The 27,311-nt window shown below is 39.0% G+C and overlaps 1 protein-coding gene across 1 annotated transcript; it reads right to left on the reverse strand.

Moving 5' to 3' along the window:
• Positions 1 to 27,311, reverse strand: LOC149130591 (uncharacterized). Its single transcript, XM_089343887.1, has 6 exons — positions 26,784 to 27,311; positions 20,196 to 20,540; positions 18,958 to 19,136; positions 14,749 to 14,909; positions 6,043 to 6,203; positions 1 to 1,096 (listed from the first exon to the last, which is right to left on the reverse strand). The coding sequence occupies exons 2-6, from the start codon at positions 20,521 to 20,523 to the stop codon at positions 1,047 to 1,049; spliced, it is 879 nt and encodes a 292-aa protein (XP_089200013.1). The 5' UTR covers positions 20,524 to 20,540; positions 26,784 to 27,311; the 3' UTR covers positions 1 to 1,046.

Raw genomic sequence — 27,311 nt, forward strand, 5'->3', positions numbered from 1 at the left:
TGTCTTTAGATATTTTATTATTTAATCACCAGAAGTTACAATGTGACTCAGAGTTTCGTGCATTAACACTTATCAAACTTACCAAACCGGTTTCAAATTGTGTGGGTGGGTGAGGTGCTTACATTTACATAGAGACCAACGACTGAAATGAGGAATTTCATTATTAACGGATTGTTCTAGAAGAAATTGGAAAAAAAAACTTTCATAGTGCCGTAAGTTATTGATATTAATTTTTTTTCAATTTGTCTGCCTTGTGGAGCAGTTTGATAAATAAGTAATTAATTAATAAAGTGAAATAAATGATGTAAAGAGAAAGTTAATATAGACACACACATAAGCAGGATTATCACATACAGGGTGTTCCACAATTAACTTTCTATCTCATTGAAATCAGGCGAATTTTTTTTTTTAATGACAAAATTATAAATTGCTAGTTAATTATAATACCATAACAAATCGCTTTATAAATATTACGTCAAAACCTTTTGAAGCATTTTAGGAATTATCTCCTGCAATGGTAACTGAATGCATTATTTAATTTCAGCCAAACTATTTCCCCATCCTAGAGAAAATAACTGGAGCGAAATAGGAAAAAAAAATGCTTTCGTGGACAGATAAGTTGCATCTAACAGGAATAAAAGTAAATTGATAATAATAATTATAAAATTATAGACAGAATTACAAATTTATACATTTTTAACATTAAAATTGATAAACATAAATAAAAGTGAGTTTCCAAAGAAATTGTCCGATTTCACTGAAATAGTTAATTCTGGGACACCCTGTACGTATGCACTTGCATACGTACACACATATAATATGCATACATGCACATAAACACACAGAAATGCAGGTGTGGCTGTGTGGTTAAGAAGCTTGCTTTGCAGCTGCGTGTTTTCGGGTTCAGTCCTACTGTGCAGCACCTTGGACAAGTGTCTTCTAGTTATAATCCCGGGCTTTACTATACAACGAAATATTTGTGAGTGAATTTGGTTGACAGAAGCCGTGTGGCCACGTCATATAAAATAGATCTTTTGATTGGTTAGTTACGATACCAAACGGATGAAGATGGCCATGGAGTCAGCTGTTTCCAAACCTGGAAAAAAATAATAAAAGTAACAACGTCAATAACAACAACACTAACAGCAAAAATAACAAGACCAATACCAGTAATAGCAAATGCGTTTTTAGATTTAATTTATATATTTAATCAAAATAATAATTCTCCTCATTAAGGCAGTGAAATGACAGAATTTTTGGCACACGGGGTAGGATGCTTAGCAGCATTTTGTCTGTCTTCACATTTTGACTTCAAATTCTGAAGGGCCAGACTTTGCCTTTACGCCTTTCGGACTCGGTGAAATGAGTACCAGTTACGTGCTGGGGTCGGTATTGTCGAATTACTCCTTCCCCATGAAATTATTGAGCTTGTGCCAAAATTTCCCTTAGTGACATTAGTAATGTGTGCCTTGTGTTATCCTGTAAGAGCAACAACCCTCTTTACGTTTCATCAACGATGGTTACCTCCCCTGCAATTGTTCGTGCTGTGCTTCTAACTGACAGCAATTCTTTTTCGCATTGAAGATTCGATGATTGAACCCACTCTTCATATCGCATCAAACAAGGAGAATAACAGTTTTCGAGTGCAATACTGGATAAGAGATGGATTACCCTTTTTCATTTGGGTGCTAATCATTATCTCTGCATATTATTTATAGGAAATCTACTTTTTATCGCTTGTGATGATTCTACCCAGAACCAGTAGCAAGCCTGCTCATCAATGACGAACAGAAGAAAACTCTTTGGTTAAGCTGAGAAGCAATGAAATGATGAGCGATTCACTCATCAGAGCTTCCTATTTCAATTTATACAGCATGCAGTACCTTATATATGTCTGATCTAAACTCATATAAAAGGGTATAAGCGATATGGATTTAACCACCATTGCGTGACGTCATCTACATTTAAAGAAAAATATTAGAGATAAAAGTTAATGCTGTTTCACCTTCAATCCTCGCAAAATGATCGAAGGAAAAATGCGACAGGACTTTCTTTCCTACTTCATACTATTTCAGTTGTGACTCGATTTTTCATCTATGGACCCATTTCATTGCTTTTGTTAAAAACTAGTGTTATAAATACTTTTTTTCAAAATCCCTATTTTGTTTTCCACTCATTACCTTGTGTAGGTTGAACTATGTAAAATGTTCGAGAAGGAAACCAAGCCGTTGTTTAAGTACACTTAAAACAAAATATTTTAATAGACCCTTAATATACTACTGTAGATCCCAATTTACTATTTTGTATCTAAAACTTAGATTACAAATAGTGTATCTTATATGGAGGTGCAATGGCCCAGTGGTTAGGGCAGCGGACTCGTGGTCGGAGGAAAGGGCGCATAATAAATAAATCTTATATATTAAAAGGCAAGTTGTCTGTCTGTGTGTTGTGTGAACCACTTTTATTCCTACAATTTTCAACCGAATTTCACCAAATTCTCTTTGACTTAGGACACATTTTCTTATGATTTTTTCCTCGAAATTCTGTGCCCCTAACATAAATAGACTACTCTCAATTCGCCTAGGATTTTAACCCACCATGTCTATGCAACAGTACGCGTACAATTTTCGGCGCTTCTTTAGAAGCGCACCTCTCCAAGAAAATGACGCCTAATTTCTAAAATAAATTATGGAAATGGGAAATATATTCAAAATAAATGAAGCATGCAAAAAATTATGAAGATTCATCTATTTTTAAATATTTTATATCAAAAAATAAAACATGGAAAATGGGCACTTGCGAATATAAACAAACATGTCGGACAATAAATACAAGGGGCGGTAACTTGTATCAGATATTAGTAATGATACGAGGGGCCCGACAATAACGTTTGCAAATTCTTGATTGTTTTTAATCAGATTTTTTACTGTGCACTCTGGTAAGGGTTAGTGTAGCACGCGCTGCAGCCACGTAACAGCTATTCGCAAATACCTGTTCAGTGGTAGCAGGACGTACTAGAAATACCAGCCAAATCGGTTAATGTTTACAAGTACACCTGCACGTCAAACCCCACCACTTTTTGTGAGTGGATTTCGTACACGGAAACTGAAAGAGCACTGTCGTATACATGTGTATATTAGTGTGCGAACGTGCGTGTGTGCATGTGTGTACCCCACCATTGCTTTACAACCGATGTTGGTGTGTCAATATACCTATAACCTAGCGGTTCGGCAAAAGACACTGATAGAATAATTAGCAGGCAGTGCTCCAGCATGGCTGCAGTCACATGACTGAAACACGTAAAACAATAAAAAAAAAACTATGCCATTTTAATCCCGAGCAAGGCCGAGTATCTCTGTTAGTTTTAAGAATATTTATATCTACGCTACATCTCAACCAGTTCCATCTTCAAACATCACCATGACTATAATTCCTGGATATACGCGTTCTATCAGACGGGGAGGCGCATGGTTAAGTGGTTAGGGATATTTAGCTCCCGATCTTAAGGTCGCGACTTCGATCTCCAGCGTCACGTTGTGTCCTTGAGCAAGGCATTTTATTTCAGCTTGCTCCTGTTCACCCAGCTGCCAGAAATGAGTAACCCCTTGTAATTCAAACAACCAACCTTCATCACATTTTGTATCACGATGAATCTCCTCCAGAACTATGTTAAGCGAACGCGAGTCAGTGGAGTACTCAGCCACTTCACGTTAATTTCACAAGCAAGCTGTTCCGTTGATCGGGTCGACTAGAACACTCGGCGTCGTAACCGACGGAGTGCCATCAGACAAGATTACAACTTTAGGCCGAAATTCACTTTAGTCCGTGGTTGTAAGGTAAGAAGCGTGCTTTCCAACCACATAGTTCTGGGTTCAATCTCACTGCAGACACCTTGGGCAAGTGTGTTCTGCTAAAGCCTCGGGGCCGATCAAAGCCTTGTAAGGGGATTTGGTAGACGGAAACTGAAAGAAGCCCGTCGTAGATGTGTGTGTATATATATGTATGTATGAGTGTGCGTGTATCAGTGTCTGTCCCCCACAACCGCTTGAAAACCGGTGTTGATGTGTTTACGTTCCTATAACATAGCGGTTCGGCATAGGTAACCGATAAAATAGATACTAGACTTTAAAAACTCAGTCGAGTTCTTCGACGACAACCCTTAAATTCAATTCGGTGCCCCAGCATGGCCGCAGTCAAATGACTGAAACAAGTAAAAGAAGAAAAATATTTACACTTTCCTTCGATTAGCTCCGTCATATGTTCATCGGATGTCTTATTCCTACGTCTGCTATTTTTTGTCTCTTCTTATACGGGGTGATTAGACGATATGTAGTCATATATTTATTCAAATAACATCTTAATACAAAATCATTCATCTTATTTAGATATGCTCAAATAAAGCCCAGAAAATGTAGATTAAGATGATATATTTAATTTCCAGTATATCCACCCTTGCCGAAGACAACCTGCCGGAGTGTAGGAGCAACTTGGGAGCAAGTGGCATGAACAGTTTGTTTGGAGATGTCGTCTTAGTATTTTCGGAAATAGTGCTTAAGTGCTCTGACACTCGTGTGAGAATTGTCACAGGCTTTTCTCTGAAGGTCAGACCATATGCCAAAGTCCATCTCATTCAGATTGGCTGAAGAGGCTGTCCAGAACGGCTTGAACTCTTTCGTCCAGAACGGCTTGAAATTCTCTCGACACCCTTCTTGGAGTTTTTTAGCCGTATGAGATGTTGGGCCATCTTGTTGGAGAGTTACACCATTGTCCCCCATTGTTACAATAATCCAAAGTTGTACTTTATCCTTTAATATGTCCAAATAAACATTTCAGTTGATGTTTACACCCTCTTCAATGAAGTTTAAACGGTTTTCATGTCATTTGATGTCACACCTGCCCACACCAATATGAATGCAAGCTTCTGCCGCCGAAAGGATAATCCTTGCTTGACAGGAATGTCCTCTTCATTCACTGCATATATAAGATCGTTTCGTGGATTGTGGCACGCTTGCACACTGAATAACTTTTCATCTGTGCACGGTGTTGGTGGCTGCGTGCCATCCCTCAGCGTTTTGCAAAAGAAACTTCACTTGTTGCAGTCTTATTTTCTTTGTGGCTTCACACAAAAGATGTGCTTTTGATATCTGGTATGGGAATAAGTGAAGTTTATTTTTCAACAAATTATGGCCAGTTCCATTGCTTGTACCAGCTTCTGAAGTGAATTTTCTGATCTTTCTTTTTGGGCTACGCCTGATCTTTTCTTTGGTGTTTTTGATGAGTCTTTGAGTTCTCACCGGTCGAAGTGGAGTAGTTTTCACTCTTTGTAAGCAAAAACCGGTCTCTGTCTTTTTTATTCGTTTGATTACTTTATAGACGCTTGATTTGCTGACAGTGGGTTTCAAAATCTTGAAAATCTCGCTAGAAATTTTCCCTTTCTTGAATAGCCCTTCAACTGCTTTACTTATTCCGCTCATACTAGCCTCAAGTAAATTAAATTTCAAGTATAAATTAGCTTCAATATTATCTTAAATGTTAAGAGTATTAAATTTCTGAAATAAGAAAGGAAATGTTAATTAAATTTAAGTGAAATAAATGTCACCACTTGGGTTGTATAAGAAGGGAAGGTACTGAAAAGTTCCTGACTTTGGGTAAAAGAAAATAAAGGAGGATCAGTTAATTATGATTTTATGCCACATATTCCCCTCTCAGATTCACACAGCTATTGTTGCGGTCCTTCAGTTTCTCTAAGCCCTGTGAAAGAACACGGAAGGTTGGACATCCAACCAGGCCTTTGGCGTTATCACTAATGCCTGGAACTCTCCAGCAGCCACCCCGCCGTACTAAATTTTCCACATCCACACGTGTAATATTGCACCACATAGCGATTCTCTTTGTTAAGTACTGTGAGACCCATGCTATAATAATACCGAAATATTTCCTGAATTGTTTCCTGTATTTTCCATGCCATCATAATTAGACTTTTACTACTCACTGTATTAATGTGACAGAGAAACAATTTATAAGAAATGACAAAATACTTACCGTTATTCCATGTGACACTCGAATTTCCATTTGAGTAGATTATTGTAGGATAATAAGGAAAAGTACCCCATTCACAGAGACTATCTTCAAGAACAACGAACCAACCGGCGTCGTCATTACAATTTGAATGGTAAGATGACGCAGAGAATCGACTGCTGCTACTGCAAAGGAGGCAAAAAAAAAAAGAAGGTACTGTTGCAGTTTTAATTTTTCTGTTATTGTCGTTATCAATTGTTGTAGTTTCAAAGCTTGCCTGGCAACTACGTAATTGTGAGGTTCCCAAGTTCGAACCGACACTGCTCGGTGATGCATTGGTAAAATACTATCTTCTGCTTTACAGTGAACGAAAATCTTTGTGAGACAAAGTTTCGTAGATGTAATCTGTGTGTAGGGCAATACTAAGCCGGACGGTCCCAATACACATGTAGCAGACTTTATTTGTTAATCAGGTTAACACTACAGCTTCGTCACTGGGTGAGGGGGTCTTTAATGGGGACAGTTCTGTTGCAAATATTTGAACCAGGTTTTTTGCCTGAGAATAACTTCATCCCTTCTTACCACCCAGCATTCGCAAAGGGCCCGAACAAAATCAAATGTTCTATCCTTACTCCTCCGTCTAAGGGGTATTTCAAAGGGGTCATCCCCGATCCAGAATGACCTATAGTCACAGCGATCCTAATCATCGCAACCTCTTCTTGAGGCAACATCTCTACATTTATTTTTAAGACTGTAGGTAGTGATTTTAGCGATATTTAATGACTGTTATTTCTAGCAGATGAAACTATTACATTCACAGGGGTTATTAACCATTTTTTCAATTCTAGATACACGACGAATTACCCAACATATCTTTCTGCACTTCTCGATTGATTGTCAAATTAACCATCATCAGTCACAATATCTCAATATGTCATTAAATATCATTAACAATGTATTTTTCATTAATGTATTCTTTTCTACTCCAGGCACAAGGCTCGAAATTCCTGGAGCAGGGGGCCAGTCGAATAGATCGACACCGGTACACAACTGGTGCTTAATTTATCGACCCCGAAAGGATGAAAGGCGAAGTCGACCTCGGTGGAATTTGAACTCAGAACGTAAAGTCAGACGAAATACCGCTGAGCATTTCGCCCGGCGTGCTAACGTTTCTGCCAGCTCTCTGCCTCTTTTCATTAATGTATTGAATAATCAGGAACAGAACAGGAAAGAAAATTCTACACATTTTGTCAAATTTAATCGTTAGTAAATGGATCTCGGTCTATCTCGAAGATGACTATGAATATTCAGTCGTTTTATGACGTGAAATCCCTGCTCAATGAATTAGTAGCGAGTAATCCTGGTTGAGCAATTGAACCACGAACTTATAATCACTGAACCGAGTGTTTTCAGAGGGACATCCATGTATTTATACGTGTGTGTGTGTGTGTGTGTGTTTGCGTATTTGTGCATGCGATGAGATAATATAAAATAATGCAACGAATTTAATCGCTAGTTTTTACAGGTGAATATTAATTGATATTAATTTCTAGATTAATATGATAATATTCAACACAGTGCTAGAAATTTAGGGGGAAGTGAATATACACCATATATACACCATATATACACCAGTAGGACAGAAGTAAATACTGATCTGAAAAGATTTTAAACATTAAATTCAGAATGTAAATACCGTAAATCCTCGAGTATAATCCGCACATTTTTCCCAAAACTTAAAGGTCAAAATTTCTAGTGCGTGCTATATACGAGGTTAAAAATGAAAAATATTTTCTAAGCAAAATTTTCTAAGTGATAAATATGTAAAGGCAATTTACTTAATATTTATTTTTCACTCACGTTATTACTGTTATTTCTTTATTTTCTGCAAAGTGCACAAAAAGCTACACGTTTGCATTATGTTATATATACAATAATAATAAAGGACGTTACTGTATATATGTTTACAAACCAAGGATCTTATATAGACCTCCTTGACTCAAGTTAGAGAAGGGGTGCGTATTATACACAAGGTTTAGGTTTTTCAGAGGTACAGCCCCCTAGAAATACCCTGCGTATTATGCTCAAAGGCGGACTATACTCGAGGATTTACGGTAATTAAGAAGCGCACAGTGATAAAAATTACGTACACAGCTCCAGCAATTCAGAAGTAATTCACAGCGCTTTGCAGTCAGTCGAGCCAATGAGAGGTTTTCAGCTTCCCAAGAGAGAGCCCAGTACTCAAATGGTACTATATTATCGACCTCGAAAAGGATGAAATGCAAAGACGAGCTCAGTGGCATTTATGAACTCAGAACGTGAAGATAGACAAAATTCCGCAAAGCATTTAACTGGGTACTTTTTTTTTCTATAGTTTCAGCTCAGAGCTGCGGCCATGCTGGTGCACCGCCGTTGCTGGGCATGCTAATGATTCAGCTTGATCACTGCCTTGTTGTTACTTGATGCTGTTAATTTCTAGATTAAGCTGATACTATTGATTTATAACGTTAGAAATTAAGGAGACGCGTATATACCTGATTATATAGACCAGTGTTTTCTCAACCATATTACCCTTGCGTTACCCTTAAAATAAACTACATGTCTCAAGCAACCTCTGCACCCCAAAAATTATATATCATACCTTTCTCATATTTTTTCATCGTAGTTCACGTGGTAAATATCATATATATATATATATATATATATATATATATATATATATATACTCTTTTACTATCTTACTTGTTTCAGTCGTTTGACTGCGGCTATGCTGGAACAGCACCTTTGGTCGAGCAAATCTACCCTGTGACTTATTTTTTGTAAGCCTAGTACTTATACTATCGGTCTCTTTTGCCGAGCCGCTAGGTTACGGGGACGTAAACACACCAGCATCGGTTGTCAAGCGATGTTGGGGCGAGTGGGGACAAACACAAACACACAAACACACACGCTCATATATATACATATACATATATACGACGGGCTTCTTTCAGTTTCCGTCTACCAAATCCCACTCACAAGGCTTTGGTCGGCCCGAGGCTATAGTAGAAGACATTTGCCCAAGGTGCCACGCAGGGGGACTGAACCCGGAACCATGTGGTTAGTAAGCAAGCTACTAACTACACAGCCACTCCTATATGGTTGTTATAATTTTTGATAACATAATGGGTTAGATGATGTCTGTATTACAATATTACAATAACCAATAAAATGTTGTGCATGTACAGTAATATTACGATCATGAAATTGGCATTAGCTTATCCCACTCTTTCTCGGAGAACGCCCAGGAACCTTTTGCGGAACCTCAGGGTTCTGGGAACTCCGGTTGAGAAACGCTGATATAGACTCTGTAGGTGTTTTTTCTTTTATTATTGTTATCATCATCATCATCATCATCATTACTATTATTATTATTATTATTATTATTATTATTATTATCATTATTATTATTATTGAGTGAGAGAGCAGTCCTTACCATCAAAGTGACAGTGGGGTAAAATATACGAAGCCCATTATACCCATCGTGACTACCCGTCTGATAAGGGTACACCAGGCACATGCATCACAACCATATGTGCGCGACTTGGAGATCTCATATCAAAGTAAACAGCGCATGACCTCGCAGGTGTGGCCCAGTTAGAATTTTCTTCAGGTCGAGTAGCCCATCCCGCTCAAAAGGTCCCTGAATAAGGTTTGTTTAAGGATGTTGAGCAAAATACCAATGTTTCCAAAGGTGAATTATTCAAACCCCAAAGAATTCCTCTCAACACATGGCAATGATGCTCCCCCGCTACTTCTGCTCATAATCAGAGATGCACATATCGTCAACCACTAAGGGTCATGCTCAACTGGTTAAGGTCAAACAACTGACAATCAAATCTGTGGTATTAAGCAGAATATTTGCTGTAGCCCATCTTTTATACCAAGACAAAACAATGTACATGATAACATTTCCAATCAAGATCAGAAGCCATGAGAGCCACTGCCTGGTACTGCATCCGGGCATTATTATTATTATTATTATTATTATTATTATTATTATTATTATTATTATTATTATTATTATTATTATTACTTTATGTTTGACTTTTGTTTTGCATTTGTACAAGTTGGATCCAAGTCTCACCCAGAGACCTCAAGAGACAACAAGTTAGAAGTTCATGTAGGTGTTATGCCTAGGGTACCATATATTTGGATTTGTACAGTTTTGTTCAAGTGAAAGTTTAAGAAACCATAAAAAAATTATGTGTTTGCTTTAAAACTCGAGATCACATAGACAGTATTTTACGTAGGATATGGGCAGTTCCCATGAGCACTATCTTTTGAACTTCAGCCATTTTGGGGTTTCCTGGTATCTGAGCTAGGTAGTAATCAGCCCGTTTCGCTGTCATTCCCAGGGCACCTATGACAATAGGTATTGTTTTCGTCTTCAGATTCCACATTTTGCTAATTTCTATTTCAAGATCTTTATATTTGCTCAGTTTTTGGTAGGTCTTGACAGATACGTTTATATCGATTGGGACAGTCATATCAATGAGGAGGCATGATTTTTGTCTGAAGTCTTTCAGTATGATGTCTGGCCTATTTGCGTCTATCTTTCTGTCAGTTTGAATGGTGAAGTTCCAGAGGAGTGCAATGTGATCATTTTCAAGTACTGGGGGTGGTTTGTGTTCCCACCAGTTTTTATCATGGGGCAAGTCCAGGTTTTTGCATATTACCCAGTGAATATATTGTGCAGCTCTATCATGCCTGTTGAGATACTCTGTAGGCGCAAGCAGACTGCACATGGAGACAACATGATCGATGGTCTCATTTTGTTGTTGGCATATACGACATAATGGGGAGCTGCCGTTCTTTAATATGTTGGCCTGGTAGTTCTTTGTAGGTAGGCATTGATCTTGGGCTGCTATGATAAACCCCTCTGTTTCTGATTTCAAGCCAGAGGCCATTAACCATTGGTGGGTAAGGGCTTTGTTAATATCTGCATTATTCGCTCTCTTTGGGTATTTGCCATTGAGAGGTTTTCCATGCCATTTTTCAGTCATAATAGCTAAGGCAGCAATTTTAGCACGGGTTTTCAAGCGCTTAGCTTTTTCTGCAGGTGTTTCTAGTTCGTCTAATTCTTTAATTTGTTGCAATTGGAATTCACTTAGATATTCTTTTGCCTGTTTTGTTACTGAGTAAGATGCTTTCTTGCTTTCATGTTTTAAGACAAGTTTTATCATCCAGTCCTCAGAGTTTTTCAGATAGGTGTCTAGGCCAATTGTGGCTACCTTCATTGATAATGCCAGCCGTAGAAGGCCTCGGCCTCCTTCTTTTCTTGGCAGATAAAGACGTTCTATATCTGCCTTAGGGTGGTGCATTCTATGCATTGTCAACAGTTTTCGTATTATTATTATTATTATTATTATTATTATTATTATTATTGTTATTATTAATATTATTATTATTATTATTGTTATTATTATTATTATTATTCAGTAGTTTTATTTTTATAACGTGCTTTCACTTCACTACCGAGCGCAGCTCTGTGCGCCTTGGGTATGTGCTGTGGTTTGCTGTGGTGCTCTTATGTTTACTGTATTGAAAGTGTTTTGCGTAGGATGTGTGCAGTACCCAGTAGTGCAATTTTCTGTATGTTATATATATTTGTAAGTCCTGCTATTTTTGTTATGTATTTGTCTGAATATTTTTTTATTATACCTAAGGCACCTACTATGATAGGAATTGTTTCTGTTTTTAGATTCCACATTCGAGTTATCTCTATTTCCAGGTCTTTGTATTTTGAAAGTTTTTCCATTTCTTTTAGAGAAACGTTGTCATCTGCTGGTATTGATACATCAATTAGAAAGCATTTTTTTTCTTCATGATCTTTGACAACTATATCTGGTCTATTTGCCTTAATTTCTCTATCTGTGTGTATTGGCATATCCCAGAGTATGGTTGCTTTCTCGTTTTCTGTGACCTTTTCTGGCGTGTGTTTATACCATCTTTTTTCTGTTGTTATTCCATAATGTTGGCATAGCTTCCAGTGTATATAGGTCCCAGCTCTGTCGTGTCTGTGGATATATTCCTTCTTAGCCAGGACTGGGCAGCCAGAGATAATATGATTTATTGTTTCTTGTCGATCTCCACATATTCTACAGTTACTTGTTATATTTCTTTTCATTATGTGTTTTTGGTAATTTCTGGTGGGGAGGCTTTGGTCTTGTGCAGCAATTAAAAATCCTTCAGTCTCTGCTTTGAGTCCTGAGCTTCTCAGCCATTGCTGGGATTTTTCTCTGTCTATTTCTTTCGCATTTAGTTTAGCCCAGTATTTACCATGTAGGGGCTTTTCTTGCCATCGTTTTATCATGGTCCGTTGCTGTTCTAATTTTAGTTTGGATTTCATTTGTTTTATAGCTTTTGTTGTTTCTTCTTCTTCTTCTTCGTATTTGTTAGGTAGAGTGATTTCTTGTTTGTATTTGTCAGCTTCCTTAAATACTGAAAACAGTTATTTGTTTTGCTCGTGTTTTGTAGCTATTTGTATTAGTTTCCCTTGCTTCTGGAGTAGGTATTTTTGCAGTCCTATAGTGGTTATTTTATAATAGTTTTCTAGCTGTATAAGACCCCTGCCACCTTCTGTGCGTTGTATATATAGCCTTTCTATGTCAGATTTTGGGTGGTGCATCCTATATCCTGTCATTATTTTTCTTGTTTTCCTGTCTATTTTACATAGTTCGTTTAGTGTCCAGTTAAAGATGTTGTAGCTGTAGCTTATAACTGGGACAGCTAAAGTGTTGATACCTATTATCTTGTTTTTAGCATTGAGCTCTGTTTTTAGTAGTGATCTAACTCGTCTATAGTACTCTTTCTTTATTTTTTCTTTCATTTGTGTATGTTGTATCCTATCTAGTTCATTGACTCCTAAATACTTATATGGTTGGCTTTCGTCTAGTTCTCTTATTTCATTGGCTTTATCTAGTGTTATATTGCTACTTTTAACTAATTTTCCTCTTTTCAGGGTTGCTTTGGCACATTTTTCTAATCCGAATTTCATTTCTATTTCCTTGGTAAAGCCGTGTACTGTCTGTAGTAGTGTTTCTAGCTCTTTGTCGTTTTTTGCATATAATTGTAGGTCATCCATATATAGAAGGTGGCTGACTGTTTTTCCATAGCATTTGTAACCGCATCCAGTTCTATTTAGCAATTCTGTTAAAGGTGTGAGTGCCAGGCAGAACAGGAGTGGAGAGAGCGTGTCTCCCTGGAATATTCCTCTTCTAATGGGGATGGCTTTCGTTTTCACAAGTCCCTCTTTTGTTTGGAGCTGTAGCACTGTCTGCCATTTGTTCATTGAGTGCTCTATGTATTTTATGATAATTGGTGCCACCTTGTTTATGGCTAGTGTTTCCAGAATCCACGTGTGGGGAACACTGTCGAAAGCCTTTTGGTAGTCCACCCAGGCCATACTGAGGCCTTTCTTCTTTCTGCGGCTGTCTTCAGTTATGGCTTTATTGATCAATAATTGATCTTTACAGCCGTATGAGCCCTTGCAGCATCTCTTCTGCTCTTCTGGAAACAGGTTGTTATTTTCCAGGTGTTTACTCAATCTCTGCGATATTATTGCAGTAAAGGCTTTGTAGATCGTAGGGAGACAGGTTATAGGTCTATAGTTTTGTGGTTTCTCCGTTTCCGTGGATTTGGGGATTAAGATGGTTTTCCCTTTTGTGAGCCATTCAGGCATTGTCTCTGGATCTGCTATTATGTTGTTAAAGTTTTCTGCCAGCTTTTTATGCATTGCTGGCAGGTGTTTTAACCAGAAATTGGGGATCTTGTCGTGTCCAGGTGCCTTCCAGTTGCTTAGTCTTTGCAGTGTCTGGGTGACCTCTTCAGTTGTTATAGGGGCCCAGAGTTGCTCAGGTGCTAAGTTCGTTGTTTTAATGGTCCTTTTTGGGGGTTGTTGCTTCACCGACCATATTTGCTTCCAGAATTTCTCTAGTTTTTCTGCTGTTGGTGCTGAAGTAATGTCTATTTTATTTTTACCCAGTTCTTGGTAGAGTTTTTTGGGGTTGGATTTGAACTGTTTGTTTTGTTCAAAGAAACGTTGGCGTTTCTCATACCGGCGGATCCTCTGTGCTTTGGCAAGGATGTCTTGCTTTAGTTTTTCTTTTGCCTCAGGTAAGTCTTTTTCTGTAATGCTGTATTTGTACAGTATTTTTGTTTTCTTCTTGTTACTTAGTAGTTTTATTATTATTATTATTATTATTATTATTATTATTATTATTATTATTATTATTATTATTATTATTGTTATTGTTATTATTATTATTATTATAAATTATTATTATTATTATTATTATTATTGTTATTGTTATTATTATTATTATTATTATTATTATTATTATTATTATTATTGTTATTATTATTATTATTATTGTAATTGTTATTGTTATTATTATTGTTACTATTATTGTTGTTATTATTATTATTATTATTATTATTATTATTATTATTATTATTATTATTATTATTATTATTATTATTATTATTATTGTCTTTGCACAGCTTCTAACGCTGGACATGTGCTACGGTGCCAGCTATTCATTACCAGTGAACTCTTTATTTCTCGAGCACCATCCGGAGTATTCATAGATACCAATAGAGTAGAAGGGAATGTTGATCATAAAGGGTTTCGAACGCAAAATATAAAAACAAGTCATTAGAAGATATAGAGTGATGAAGGTTTCATACTTATCTCCAACCATTGAGAAGTTCACATCAGCTGCAGGTAGGTCGGACCAAGGAGAACTCTTCAGCGTTCCAAGAGAGAACCAGCTTTGAAGGGTTGTATTTTGTCCATCAAACACCATATTAACCACAGCAGTTTCGTTTTTATATATCACCAATTTCACCTAGAAAATAAAAACATATCCGGAAATATTAGTATTATTGTGATGAAAACTCACAGCTTATTTTGGTGGGTATGAGGGCAAGTGTCCGCAGCCCACAACCAAGGTGTCATTTGTTTACTGGTCGTGTTTCAAGAATCCTGCGGGGAAATTTTGTTACTCCATGCAATACTGATTTTTGTAGGTGTTCTACCTTTTATTATTATTATTATTATTATTATCATCATCATCATCATCATCATCATCATCATCATCATCATCATTATTATTATTATTATTATTTTATGTTTGACTTTTGCTTTGCATTTGTACAAGTTGGATCCAAGTCTCACCCAGAGACCTCAAGAGACAACAAGTTAGAAGTTCATGTAGGTGCTATGCCTAGGGTACCATATATTTGGATTTGTACATAGTGTTGTTATAGAGAATGTTTAAGAAATCATAAGAAAATTATGCGTTTGTTTTAAAATCTGAGATCACATAGACAGTATTTTACATAGGATATGGGCAGTTCCCATGAGCACTATCTTTTGAACTTCAGCCATTTTGGGGTTTCCTGGTATCTGAACTAGGTAGTAATCAGCCCGTTTCGCTGTCATTCCCAGGGTACCTATGACAATGGATATTGTTTTAGTCTTCAGGTTCCACATTATTATTATTATTATTATTATTATTATTATTATTATTATTATTATTATTATTATTATTATTATTATTATTATTATTATATTATTATTATTATTATTATTATTATTATTATTATTATTATTATTATTATTTGCACAGCTTTTAACGCTGGAGATGTACTACGGTACCAGCTGTTCACTTCCAGTGAACTAAGGTAACACCTCAACTGTTCATTGTGTTGGTTGAACATTCTGCCTTTGATGTTACGGCCTGTTTTCGATTATATTGTTGGATTTCGGGATGGTCATTTTTTGCCAAATAAACACACACACTATATCATTATTATTTTAGTGACCTTTCTCTGAAGTCTTTCGTCATACATCGTGTGACCTCTTCAGCGACTCTCAATCCCACACGTCTCCTCCTGTCTCGTTTAGTCCGTGGAGATTGGAGTAAACTTATCGGTATGATTAAGTTAAAATACAGTGGAACTGGACGCCAGCATACACCAAAATCTTTAAAGAGACGAAGGAATTGCTGCAATTTGATTTATTACTGATCCATTATAATCCGAAGTTTGAAATAATACTAGCTGCCGATACTTGGGATTATGGTATGAAACTGCCATATTCCATGTATTCCCAGATGGTACTGAAAAGGCAATCGCGCATCCTACCTGTACCTTGAGTAAAGTGGAAACAAACTGCAGTCAAATTGAAAAGAAAACATTGGCTTTAGTCTTTGGAGCTAAAAGATTTCACAAAATGTAGCATGGAAGATGTCTTTGTTTTATTTAAACCCCTCGTATCCATTTTTGGCTCGAAAAAGGACATCCGAGTTTACACAGCAAATCGTTTTAAAATGTAGGGCCACAATACTACTGGAGCATAACCATAACTTTCAACTCAAATACAAGACAGGCTCCACAAAAAGAAATAAACACGACAGAGGTAGACATGCATAGAGCAAATAAAAAGCTGAACCAATGTAAAAATAACTACTGAGCTAACCACCCCAGAAATATATAATACAGCACAGTGAAACAACAACACACAGATAAGCAAATACTGAAGCACAAAGCAACAACAAACAAAATAATACACCCCGTAACAGGCCTGTTACAATCGATGACGGGGATGAAATAACAAAAATAGAAGAAAACATCACAAAGTCGATAAATATGACTCGGTGTAAACATCTCCACTAACTATAAAAAATTAACAGCTTTGTGAAAGGATAGATAGATACAACAGTGCCCTACAAGAAATAATGCCCACATCAAAAGACACCCTAATTATCAACTGACTAAATGATTTGATCTATTCAGCAGCTGTAGTGATATCCAAGGAAACAGTCTTGACTTCTACTAAGATAAAAAAAACCTTAAGGCAATACGAATCGGTGACAGGAGCAATGATTAACCACGAGAAGTCAATGAGCCTGCAGCTCGGCATCTGAAGGGGCAGGCCCATGCCAACGAACAGCGTTGTGAGGCGCTGGACGGATGGACCTGTTAAGTTGTTTGGAGTCTGGTTCGATCCGGATCTCTAATTGGACCAGAACTGGGGTGAGGTGACAGACAGGGTGGCCCGTCTCACCTAGAAATAGGTCGAGCGGAAGCTGTCCTTGAAAGGTCGGGCGACGGTAGTAAATGCCTACATCGCATCCGTCATATACTACCGTCTGACTGTCGTCTCTTGCTCCGCTTCGTGGTTGAACGGGCTGGCGCCTTTGCTCTTCCGCTTCCTGAGGAAGGGTCAGGTACCACTTGTCAGACCATCCATTTGCTGTCAACACTAGTTGCCTGTAGGACCGGCATACCCGTGTCTGATGATGCGCAGACATGCGCTGAGGTTACGATATCTCCAGCGATACATTAACGGTGAGCAGGTGTGGTCGCTGGTTGTTGAATGCGCTTTTCCGAAGCTTGTCTCCTTGACAGAGCTACAGTTCTGGATCTGGCGTAGACCAAGGCAGGGCGCTTGGCGCCTAAAGCATCTCCAAGCGCTTACAGAATTCAACCAGTCGGGCAATGCGGTTTGTGGAAGTTCCATTTTGGAGATCTATACGGGATTAGTGGAGGGCAAGAGCGATGACGTACTCGGAGAGATCCAGGGCATCGAGGAGAATCAACTGGCAGGTCTCTTCCGGAGGACTTTCGGGCCGGGAACTATGGACAGTTTCCAGAAATCCCTGGCCTGAGATGCACGCAGAGCGATGAAATCGTTCTGCATGCTCTCGTACAGTGCCCAGGCACTGCTGACTTGCGGAGCTTTGTCGAACAGTTGTTGTCACGTATAGGACGGATCCGGCTTTCGACCGAGTCCATTCTGAAGATCGCCCCACCCCCTTCCTTTGGCCGGTAAGGGAGGGCAATTTTCCTCTGTCTGGTGGCTATGACAAAAGAGGTTGTGTGGTGGACGTGATTGAAAGGGTCGAAGATGAGTATCTTTCTCTTTAGTCAAGGCCTCATTGACTTTTCAGGTTCCACCTGAAAAGGAAAGTGAGGCTGGAGAGGTATCTTTAAAGATAAAAATTTATTCTATCGTTTATTATTGTTTATATTTTGAATCATTTTTGTTTACATTTTGAACCATTTACGTATACTTGAGAGCACCGAAAACTTTTACGTGCTTAGGGCCTATGTGGACCTTAATCCGGCCCTGATAGGAATAAAGCTGAAGTGAAGAACGAATATATAATGTGCGTGGTTATTTGGCGAAAAAGTAATATGACCATCCAGAAATATAACAATATCTGTTTCAACACACGATTTCACATCACGAATCTTGCAAAACAAATTCATAAACGTAAATATTATTATATCAATATCCAAACTCCTCAACATTTATAATATTTTCCTGGCTGTTCTCAATGACTTTCGTAAGCATTTTAAATGTTAGGCATGTAAGCAATTGTAACAATGGAAAGAAATCGACGACATAAAGTATATATTAATGAAGCATAACTATGAAAACCTATAAATAAATACAATAAATATTGCTGTTGTTGGCACTCCGTCGCTTACGACGTTGAGGGTTCCAGTTGATCCGATCAACGGAACAGCCTGCTCGTGAAATTAACGTGCAAGTGGCTGAGCACTCCACAGACACGTGTACCCTTAACGTAGTTCTCGGGGATATTCAGCGTGACACAGTGTGACAAGGCAGACCCTTTGAATTACAGGCACAACAGAAACAGGAAGTAAGAGTGAGAGAAAGAGTACAGCAGGGTTCACCACCATCCCCTGCCGGAGCCTCGTGGAGCTTTAGGTGTTTTCGCTCAATAAACACTCACAACGCCCGGTCTGGGAATCGAAACCGCGATCCTATGACCGCGAGTCCGCTGCCCTAACCACCGGGCCATTGCGCCTCCACTATGTTTGTGCATATGAATGTGCATAAAAAATCTTTTCTGTACTTACCTCATCTATTGTAAGATTGCTCCAGAAATCAAGAACGGGATGTCGGAAAAAGTTAGGACAGAAGGTATCATTGCATTTGTCCACATTCCAGGTTGAAGGACTTCCTGTATTCATAAATGAATCATAGACTTTCGAACCAGCTCCCATTGATAAGGCATAGGCTTTAATCCATTGGCTCTCTGAAAAAAAAGAAGAAAAAAAAAAGAATAATAATAATAATAATGAATGCCCGGATGCAGTACCAGACAGTGGCTCTCATGGCTTCTGATCTTAATTGACTGGAAGTGTTATCATGTACATTGTTTTGTCTTGGTATGTAAGATGAGCTACAGCAAATATTCTGCTTAATATCACAGATATGCTTGTCAGTTGTTTGACATTAACCAGTTGAGCATGTCCCTTGGTGGCTGACGATATGTGCATCTCTGATCATGAGCAGAAGTAGTGGGGGAGCATCATAGCCATGTGTCGAGAGGAACTCTTTGGGGTTTGAATAATTCACCTTTGGAAACATGGCTGTTTTGCTCATCAACATCCTTAAACAAAACTTATTCAGGGACCTTTTGAGCAGGATGGGCTACTCGACCTGAAGAAAATTCTAACTGGGCCCCACCTGCGAGGTCATGCGCTGTTTATCTTGATATGAGATCACCATGTCGCGTACATATGGTTGTGATGCATGTGCCTGGCGTACCCTTATCAGACGGGTAGTCATGATGGGTATACTGAGCTTCGTATATTTTACCCCAGTGTCACTTTGATGGCATGCGTTGCTCTAGCGACTGTAGTACGAAAGAAATTAGGAAAGACGGAATGCAGTTGTGATGGAATGTTACATCCGAAGTGTACCTAGCAGATTTTGTTACACTAGACAGAATGAGAAAGATGTGGTTTGGAAAGGTAACGTTTGATGAAACTCGACAGAGACTAAGTGACCAAGAAAGACAAATCGAAATGCTGATTAACAGAAGCAGAAATCGAAGAAACCAGATACAGAATCAACGAGGCAGAAAATAGCAAGATAAGACAGGTAGATGTCAATGGCTGATAGCAGCAGCAGTAACAACAAAACAAAGCAACAATAATATTAGCTTCAGATTGTGGCACAAGGCCAGCAATTTCAGAGGTAGAGGAGCAAGTCGATTTCATCGACCGCCACTATTCAACTGGTACTTTTATCTTACCGCGGAAACAAAAAAAGAAGAAAATAACAGTAATAATAAAGAAACTTCACTTACTTCTGTAGAAGGAAATCTCGCTCATGTCATTCGTGCTGACGACTGTCATCATATTTTGCGGTGAGTAATTCTTACAAACATGGCTGACTTTGTTGTAAGTGAAAAATTGCGATTGGCTCCTCTGAGAGAGCGCGGTACAGTCGAATCGATTTCGTGTTGAGAAGAATTGTTCTGCTGGAGATGGCTGAAGGTAATCATAGGTATAACCAGTACCCAAAGATTTGTAGTAGCCGTCAAGTTCCTGATTTGAGGTAACAACCAGAAATATTGTAAGGGTTAACAGCAGCACTTCCATTGTAGCTAGACGGGTAAAAGGAAACTGGAACATTCTTGGGTTTATGGTTGCTAGAAGTAGACAGAAGGGGGAAAGAAATGGCATGAAAGAGAGAAAAAAATGGGGTAGGGGTGAGATATGAGGAGATTTAGCAATGGAACAAGATGAATTTTAATATATATAAAGAGAGAATGAAGAAGAGAAAGACAGACAAAGGTGAAAGGGGTCAGAGAGTAACAGAGAGATATCCTGAAAAATAAGTGAGAGATACGGTAAGAAGATGGAAAGTATTTACGGGTGAGAGGAAGGGTGTTTGGAAAAGAAAACGAGAAGGAATAAATTACAATTTAGAATATAAAAGAATTAAATAAAATACGGTTATTAGTAAAGACGCAGGTTCTGGGAATGAATTTATATCGCATTCGGTATGGGGTCCTGGCTGGAGATTTTCAGCGTTTTGAAGAGGATGGAATCACCTCTTAGCCAGTATTGGTCCCAGGTCTAACCTGGTCCGGAGTAGAAGTACTTGTCAAGGTCCCCACTATGGGTTAATTAGTAATTCAATCGATCAGATGGAGCTCATCAGCCTGGTAATGGTGGTGGTAGTAGGGCAACCCATTTTGGAGATGGAAAACTCTGATTCCAAACCTCCGATATCTTGTAGCAATACTCAACCATGGGAAAGTGTTCGGGTGCAAATAGTGAGGAAAAATCGGGAATCGGAGACCCTGAGGCAGTTCAATGTTGTCTACAACTTTACTCGTGCAAACCCTGCGATGACGCTGATACGAAATTGTAACGTTCCTTGCTGTTCCTTTGGGCCCATCAATAACGCCGACAGCAGCGACACACTACATGGGCAACAACCGGCCCTCCATGCCACACTGCCCAGGCTTGGGCTATATTTAACACACTGTACTAGTGAGAAGAATCGGACAACACCCCGGAGGGGAAGAATATTTCATTACAACTCAAACAACATAGAAACAGCCAACAAATGCAGCTTACGTGCCAAAGGCTGCCATTTGCGCCTAGGATTGTTCAGGCACAGACAACGATGTTACAATAGGGCAGGAAGTTACGGCCTTCATCCATGGTCATTAGTGAGAAACTGAGGTGCAGGCTCAGCTGTTGGGTTAAGAAACTTGCATTGCAACCATGTAGTTTCGGGTTCAATCTTCTACTATTGCACCAAGCTGATCAATACTTCGTGAGTGAATTTGGTAGACGGAAAACGTGTTGTATTTTTCTATGTGGTGTTTGTGAGTGCAACTGTCTTCTCGTTGGAACAACAGCAAGGCTTATGTTTGCAGTTCTATAGTTTTTCACACTCAGTCAACCTTAGTTCAAACGGTCGATTATGAGATGTTAACATATTTTAGCTGTCATATTTTATTAAAGTGGCATCGCTGCTGAATAAAAGCATACGCCTGGAAGTAAGGGGGCGACTTTTGGTATTAGAACAGCAAATCAGTTGTTTTAAACGTGAGTGGCAGTCAAAGTGATGCCTTGAAGCTAGTCTATTCTCTTCCCGAAGTATGGAAAGCCACCCAGATATCTTTCTGTGTACAGCTCACACATTAGTGTCAGTGGATGACTACAATTTGACCCTAGCTAAAAAATCAGGATTGGAAAGAATTGGTGGTTTGGAACATCTGCTCACCCTTTTCTAGCTCACGATACGGTCTGATTGGAGAATCCAGATGCTGTAACATGGATTGTGGGAGAGAACCAGAAACTAAGTGATTTCTAAGAAAGCGAGCTTTTTAACCACTCAGTCATGCCTGAGTCTGTAATTGAGTTCAAATGCCGGAAATCGAACCTGGTCCTCCTCGGTGAAAACCAGGAATCCTATATGTGTATGTGCATGTTTGTGTGTCTGTCTGTCGTCGTCTGGGAATCTATTCAGAAAATGGAGTTCATGATACACATACCTATATACATAAATACATAGGCGCAGGAGTGGCTGTGTGGTAAGAAGCTTGCTTCTATTTCCGGTCGTCAGTTGTCTTACTGCAGCCATGCAGTGTGGACGTGAGTCTTTTGACTCCGTCCAAGAAAGAAGAACAAAAAGAAAATTTGAAAATTCGCACTGAAACAACACGGCTAATTATGGCTCTGTTGTAAATTCCAGTTCATGAAAGAAATTAGTACGGCAACTTAAAAGGTAGGAGAAATTTTGTTTTTGGGGTACAGTGGGGCTATGTTATTTTATTGTTATTTTTTACAAATAAGGTATCTCCATTGGCCTCGAAGCATTTTTTTTTCTCCTTTGGTTGCGTTTGTTTTAGTAAAGAATTATCGGTGGGCATTACCTCGCAGCAAGAATTCTTTCTATCTTTTGATTTTTCTGAAGACTTTCTGTATTTGGAAGACTTTTTGTAAACGGTCATTTGTTGCTTGCTGCAAAGCTCGCGGGGAACATCTGTTTTTATGCCTAAAGTAATTATGGAGTACCTATATTAGATTACCTAGGAATACCAGGAGTTCGAATAGGTCAAAATACATTTAATTTAAACAACACGGCGAATTTAGCTGTGTCGCAAATTCAATTTATGAAAAAAGGAAAAAAATTGAAAATTTATGACAATTGGATTATACTACGAGCGCCAGTATTTGTGAACCAATTATTGGATTACCTATATTGGAGTGTACAGGATTGGTCAGGAATTCAAATACGCCAGAGGACAGACATTTAACTGTGAACTTTTTTTTGCAGTTAAAATATGAACAATAGAAAAAATAACACTGCTTTGGTGTGAGAAATTAACCCACCCAAAGAATGTGCAACAGATTTGGAAAGGAGGACGATGGTTCTAAGGACTTATTCAAAGTCCTTGTATACCATTGACCCCTTTCCTAGGCTAGAAATAGAAAAGGAACTGGTGGAGTATATACCGACGATAAAGCATAACGCCAGGGGTTCCAAATATGCAACTATATGGTTGTTGTTTGGAACTCCGGAGATGGCGTGTAAGTTCGCCAGTCAGCCCCTGGAGGGGGGAAATCTTCTTCCTCTCCTCTCATTGTGGGAGAAAATGTAAGCGGGCGTTTGTCTGCGGGTTGCCACCGGGTTTAAAAGAGACTTGGTTGGCCAAAACCATCCAAAGGGGACTTGGTGGCACCAGAGACACTAAATTGTTAAATGTAAAATTGTTGCCATCCGCTGACTGGGTCGGGACTAAGGCCATATTAACGTTGTGGACCCAGTTAGACGATGACAGTCTGGTTTTTCCAGATTATTTGACCATGGCAAGTTCTAGGTATCTTGTGATCCTTGAGGAACAACCTCCCAAGTGTCACGAATGCCTGGAGCCTAGTCATTTGAAGAAGGATTGTCGCCGAGACACGAAAGTGGCCCAGAAGCAGACACCCATTAAAAAATGTAGTCCTGCTCTGCAGGAAAAAAAATGAGGAGGCAGTAGCCTCAACAGAAAGAGGAAAGAAGAGAAAGGCGGGCATTGATAGTAGCCCGCCAAAACCTCAAATAGATGTAGAGGTGGAAGAGGGATTGAATCCCCCGGGTAAACCGGAAGACTCATCCCCTCACACCGGAAAAAAGAAAAAGGTGCAAACGAATGTTGAGCCACAGCCGGTGGGAATTGTGCCGTCGACTGCGGAAATGTCTTTCCCTCCTGTGGAGGAAGAAGAGACGTTAGTTTTCTTCTTTAGAGGGGCGTAGAAAAACATTAGAAAAGAGTGTTAGGGGAGAGGCCAGTGGCCTGCATACAGGATCCCGAATGGCCTCCGCAGATAGCTGTGGAGGTCACAACGTGGGACGTGGCGCAGGAATTTTTTGACCTCAAAGAAATATTCTTCACGACGCCGGGCAATGCCGACACGTCACTCGAGGAGTGCCTAGAGAGGGCGTGGGCGTTAGTGAAAAGAGGTTGCAGATATGGGGAGACTAAAAGCCCCAGTGAATTATATGAACATTTATAAGAGGCTTGTTGCTTCATATAAAGAGGAAGAACATTGGTGTTAACAATTGGTTTTATAAATTTGACCGACTTGTATTGGACAAAGTTTTAGAGAGGTTATCAGTCGACGGGCGCTGGTGTCTCTCCCATTTTCATTCTTTCTTGTGTATTCATCTTCATTCATTAATGTCCGCGTCCAGCCCATAGCTTTTTTGTTTGTCTGTCTTTGTTTGTCCCCTCTATGTAACGCCGTATGGCGAATTTTTTATGAAATAAAGAAGCTTGCTTCCCAACTGCATGGTCTGGGTTCAGTCCCACTGCGTGGCACCTTGGGTAAGTATCTTCTACTATAGCCCCGGTACGATCAAAGCCTTGTGAGTGGATTTGTTAGTCGGAAACTGAAAGAAGCCTGTCGTATATATATGTGTGTGTGTTTGTGTATCTGTGTTTGTCCCCCCACCATCGCTTCACACCGATGTTAATGTGTTTACGTCCCCGTAACTTAGCGGTTCGGCAAAAGAGATCGATAGAATAAGTACTAGGCTTCTAAGGAATAAGTCCTGGGGTCGATTTGCTCGACTAAAGGCGGTGCTCCAGCATGGCCACAGTCAAACGACTGAAACAAGTAAAAGAGTAAAAGAAAATATGCACACGATGTCTGATCAATAAGTATCCGCACTGTTGCCATAGTAACAATGCTAAAGCATGCAGTGTAAAGCCGCTTAGCACATAATGACCTCCTGATCTCTGCTTTGCAGCGCACTACGTTTTAACGTTCTAGTTTACTTCTGCTATTTACAGCAGTGCTTGGAAGGATGGTGTGTAGCGTGTGATCGTCGCATTAATCATAGCAAAAGGAGTTGAACAGGGAAACTGCATGAAAGTTTGCCAAAAGCTTGGAGATGCCTGCTCAGAGACCTACGCAAAGTTTACAAAAAGTTTTCATCGTTCTCGTCACAGTCAAGAAGATCTTGTGCAACTGAGACCCGAGTGTCTTTTTGGTCAGCTGAAAGCAGTTTTGGCACAAACTTGGCAGACATGCATCTCATACCAAAATCCTCAGTGATAATGAATTGAACTGAACCGTAACTAATTTACATACCTTCCTTCCGGGTACTGCTGTAAACAGCGTAAGTAAGCTCTCTTTACTCATTAGTCAACACTCTGATTGGCAGCAATCTATACAGAAAATTCGCGTTTCTAACTCTGCCTTCCAGATGTCAAGTTTCGGTCAGAAACCCATTCATGAAAACTCCTATAAACCAACGTTCAAAATTCAGAGCCAAACCTATCATTTGATAGACTCTATTCTTCCTGTCAACAACGCTGAACACTGATTCCTTCAAACTTACTTTATGGTAGATACTACTGAGCAAACGGCTCGCTGAGCTCAGGTGACAACTGGAACAAAGTGAGAAAATACCACCAAAGCAACTTAAACCGTCCAAAGGACAGGTGCGTTTGCTAGTATGCAAATATATAATTATATGTGTATGTATATACATATATATATATACACACTCTCTCTATTCTCTAGTGTGTGTATTGGGTGTGGATATGACTTGAAACTTTATCCGGTAGTGGGACCCACGATACAAATATTTCAGGGTTTTGAAGAAACCACTAGTGATCCCATATCTGTTGTGACGCTTAATAGTAGTCACTGTTATTGTACCCTCTAAGGACTAATTAGCATCTTAACCACAGGGGGTGCCAAGGGTTCCCTAATTCCAGTAGCAACTTCCTTCTAGGTTATTGTAAAGTCGTAAAAAAAGAGTAAATGATAAAATCCCTCTGTTTCTGGTTGTCTCAACCCTTCTTGTGCTATTGGTGTTATAGCTGTGCTATACTTTAACCCCCACCAAAACAAATCAATGCACAGGGACTTCTTTCTTTTTCGGAATGTTTTCACAGACATACTGAGTTCAAGAGGTGATCTTACTCGGTCTCGACTTGACTTCCAAAACATATATATACTCCATTATTATGATTGACCGTTGACTGAACACTATTCAATTTTTTTTTTTTCTCCGTGTTTTTTCCTTGTCTCCGTATTCTTTCTGTTGAAGAGCGTAGCTCGAAACGTCAAAGACTTTCCGTATTCCCGAGCGTCATACTAATATATACTTTTGTTATTTACACCACCTGTCCTCGTCTGTTGTTATTTTTTGTATATTCTCCCATATATACTGTATACTATAATATCTCTATCACTTTATCCGATCCACGCAGTACGGATACATGAATAAACATAATCACACAGAAGCAATATCAATCAACTGATCTAGCCACAATCACATTACTGGGATCTAAACAGTCATAGCTAAGAGCAGAAGAGCAACATTGAGGTTCCAACACATAGCGAAACAATACATATAACGAAACAAAACTTACCTTCGTTACAGATGAGACGAACAACTATGTTTGAAAACGTTAACCACTGTCCACTGTTGTCGATACTATCACCTGATGCCACTGAACTACCAAGGAATGTCCCCAAATGTTTGAATTGCTCAATAATGACTTCAGCTATTACTTAATCTTCACAGATGCCCCAACCGTCCACTACAGTCAGTGCTGCCCTCTTGCATCGAGTCTAATGCGCACAATTCTCAATCGAAGTGAAGCTACATTCGATTTATAAGAAGCCAGTGTTTACAGAAAGACTTCTCTGAACAGACTTCAAACACACTCCTTTTGTCATCAGTATCTTTAGAAGGCGTAGGTGTTGTTGTTATTGTTGTTGTTGGTGATGACACAGTTGTATTAGTAGAAGTGATTGTTGCTTTCCAGGGCAGCTTTTAATGGGGCGTTGATAGTGATGTGGTATCATGTTGGTGGTGATGATCGTGGTGATGTTTTAAGGATATCATTACAGCCGTGTTGATATTTATGATGTTAGGTTTGCTAAGATGATACTGG

This window comes from Octopus bimaculoides, chromosome 28, assembly GCF_046866305.1.
Source record: "Octopus bimaculoides isolate indiv1 chromosome 28, ASM4686630v1, whole genome shotgun sequence".
In the NCBI taxonomy this organism is placed as follows: Eukaryota; Metazoa; Mollusca; class Cephalopoda; order Octopoda; family Octopodidae; genus Octopus; species Octopus bimaculoides.

Excerpts from the sequence above, each read along its gene's own strand:
- LOC149130591 (XM_089343887.1), bottom strand. The coding sequence starts at position 20,523 with ATGTTCCAGTTTCCTTTTACCCGTCTAGCTACAATGGAAGTGCTGCTG. Across the intron at positions 14,910-18,957 it reads GCAATCTTACAATAGATGAG|GTGAAATTGGTGATATATAA; the intron begins GTAAGTACAGAA and ends TTTATTTTCTAG. Across the intron at positions 6,204-14,748 it reads TTCTCAATGGTTGGAGATAA|TAGCAGCAGTCGATTCTCTG; the intron begins GTATGAAACCTT and ends CCTCCTTTGCAG.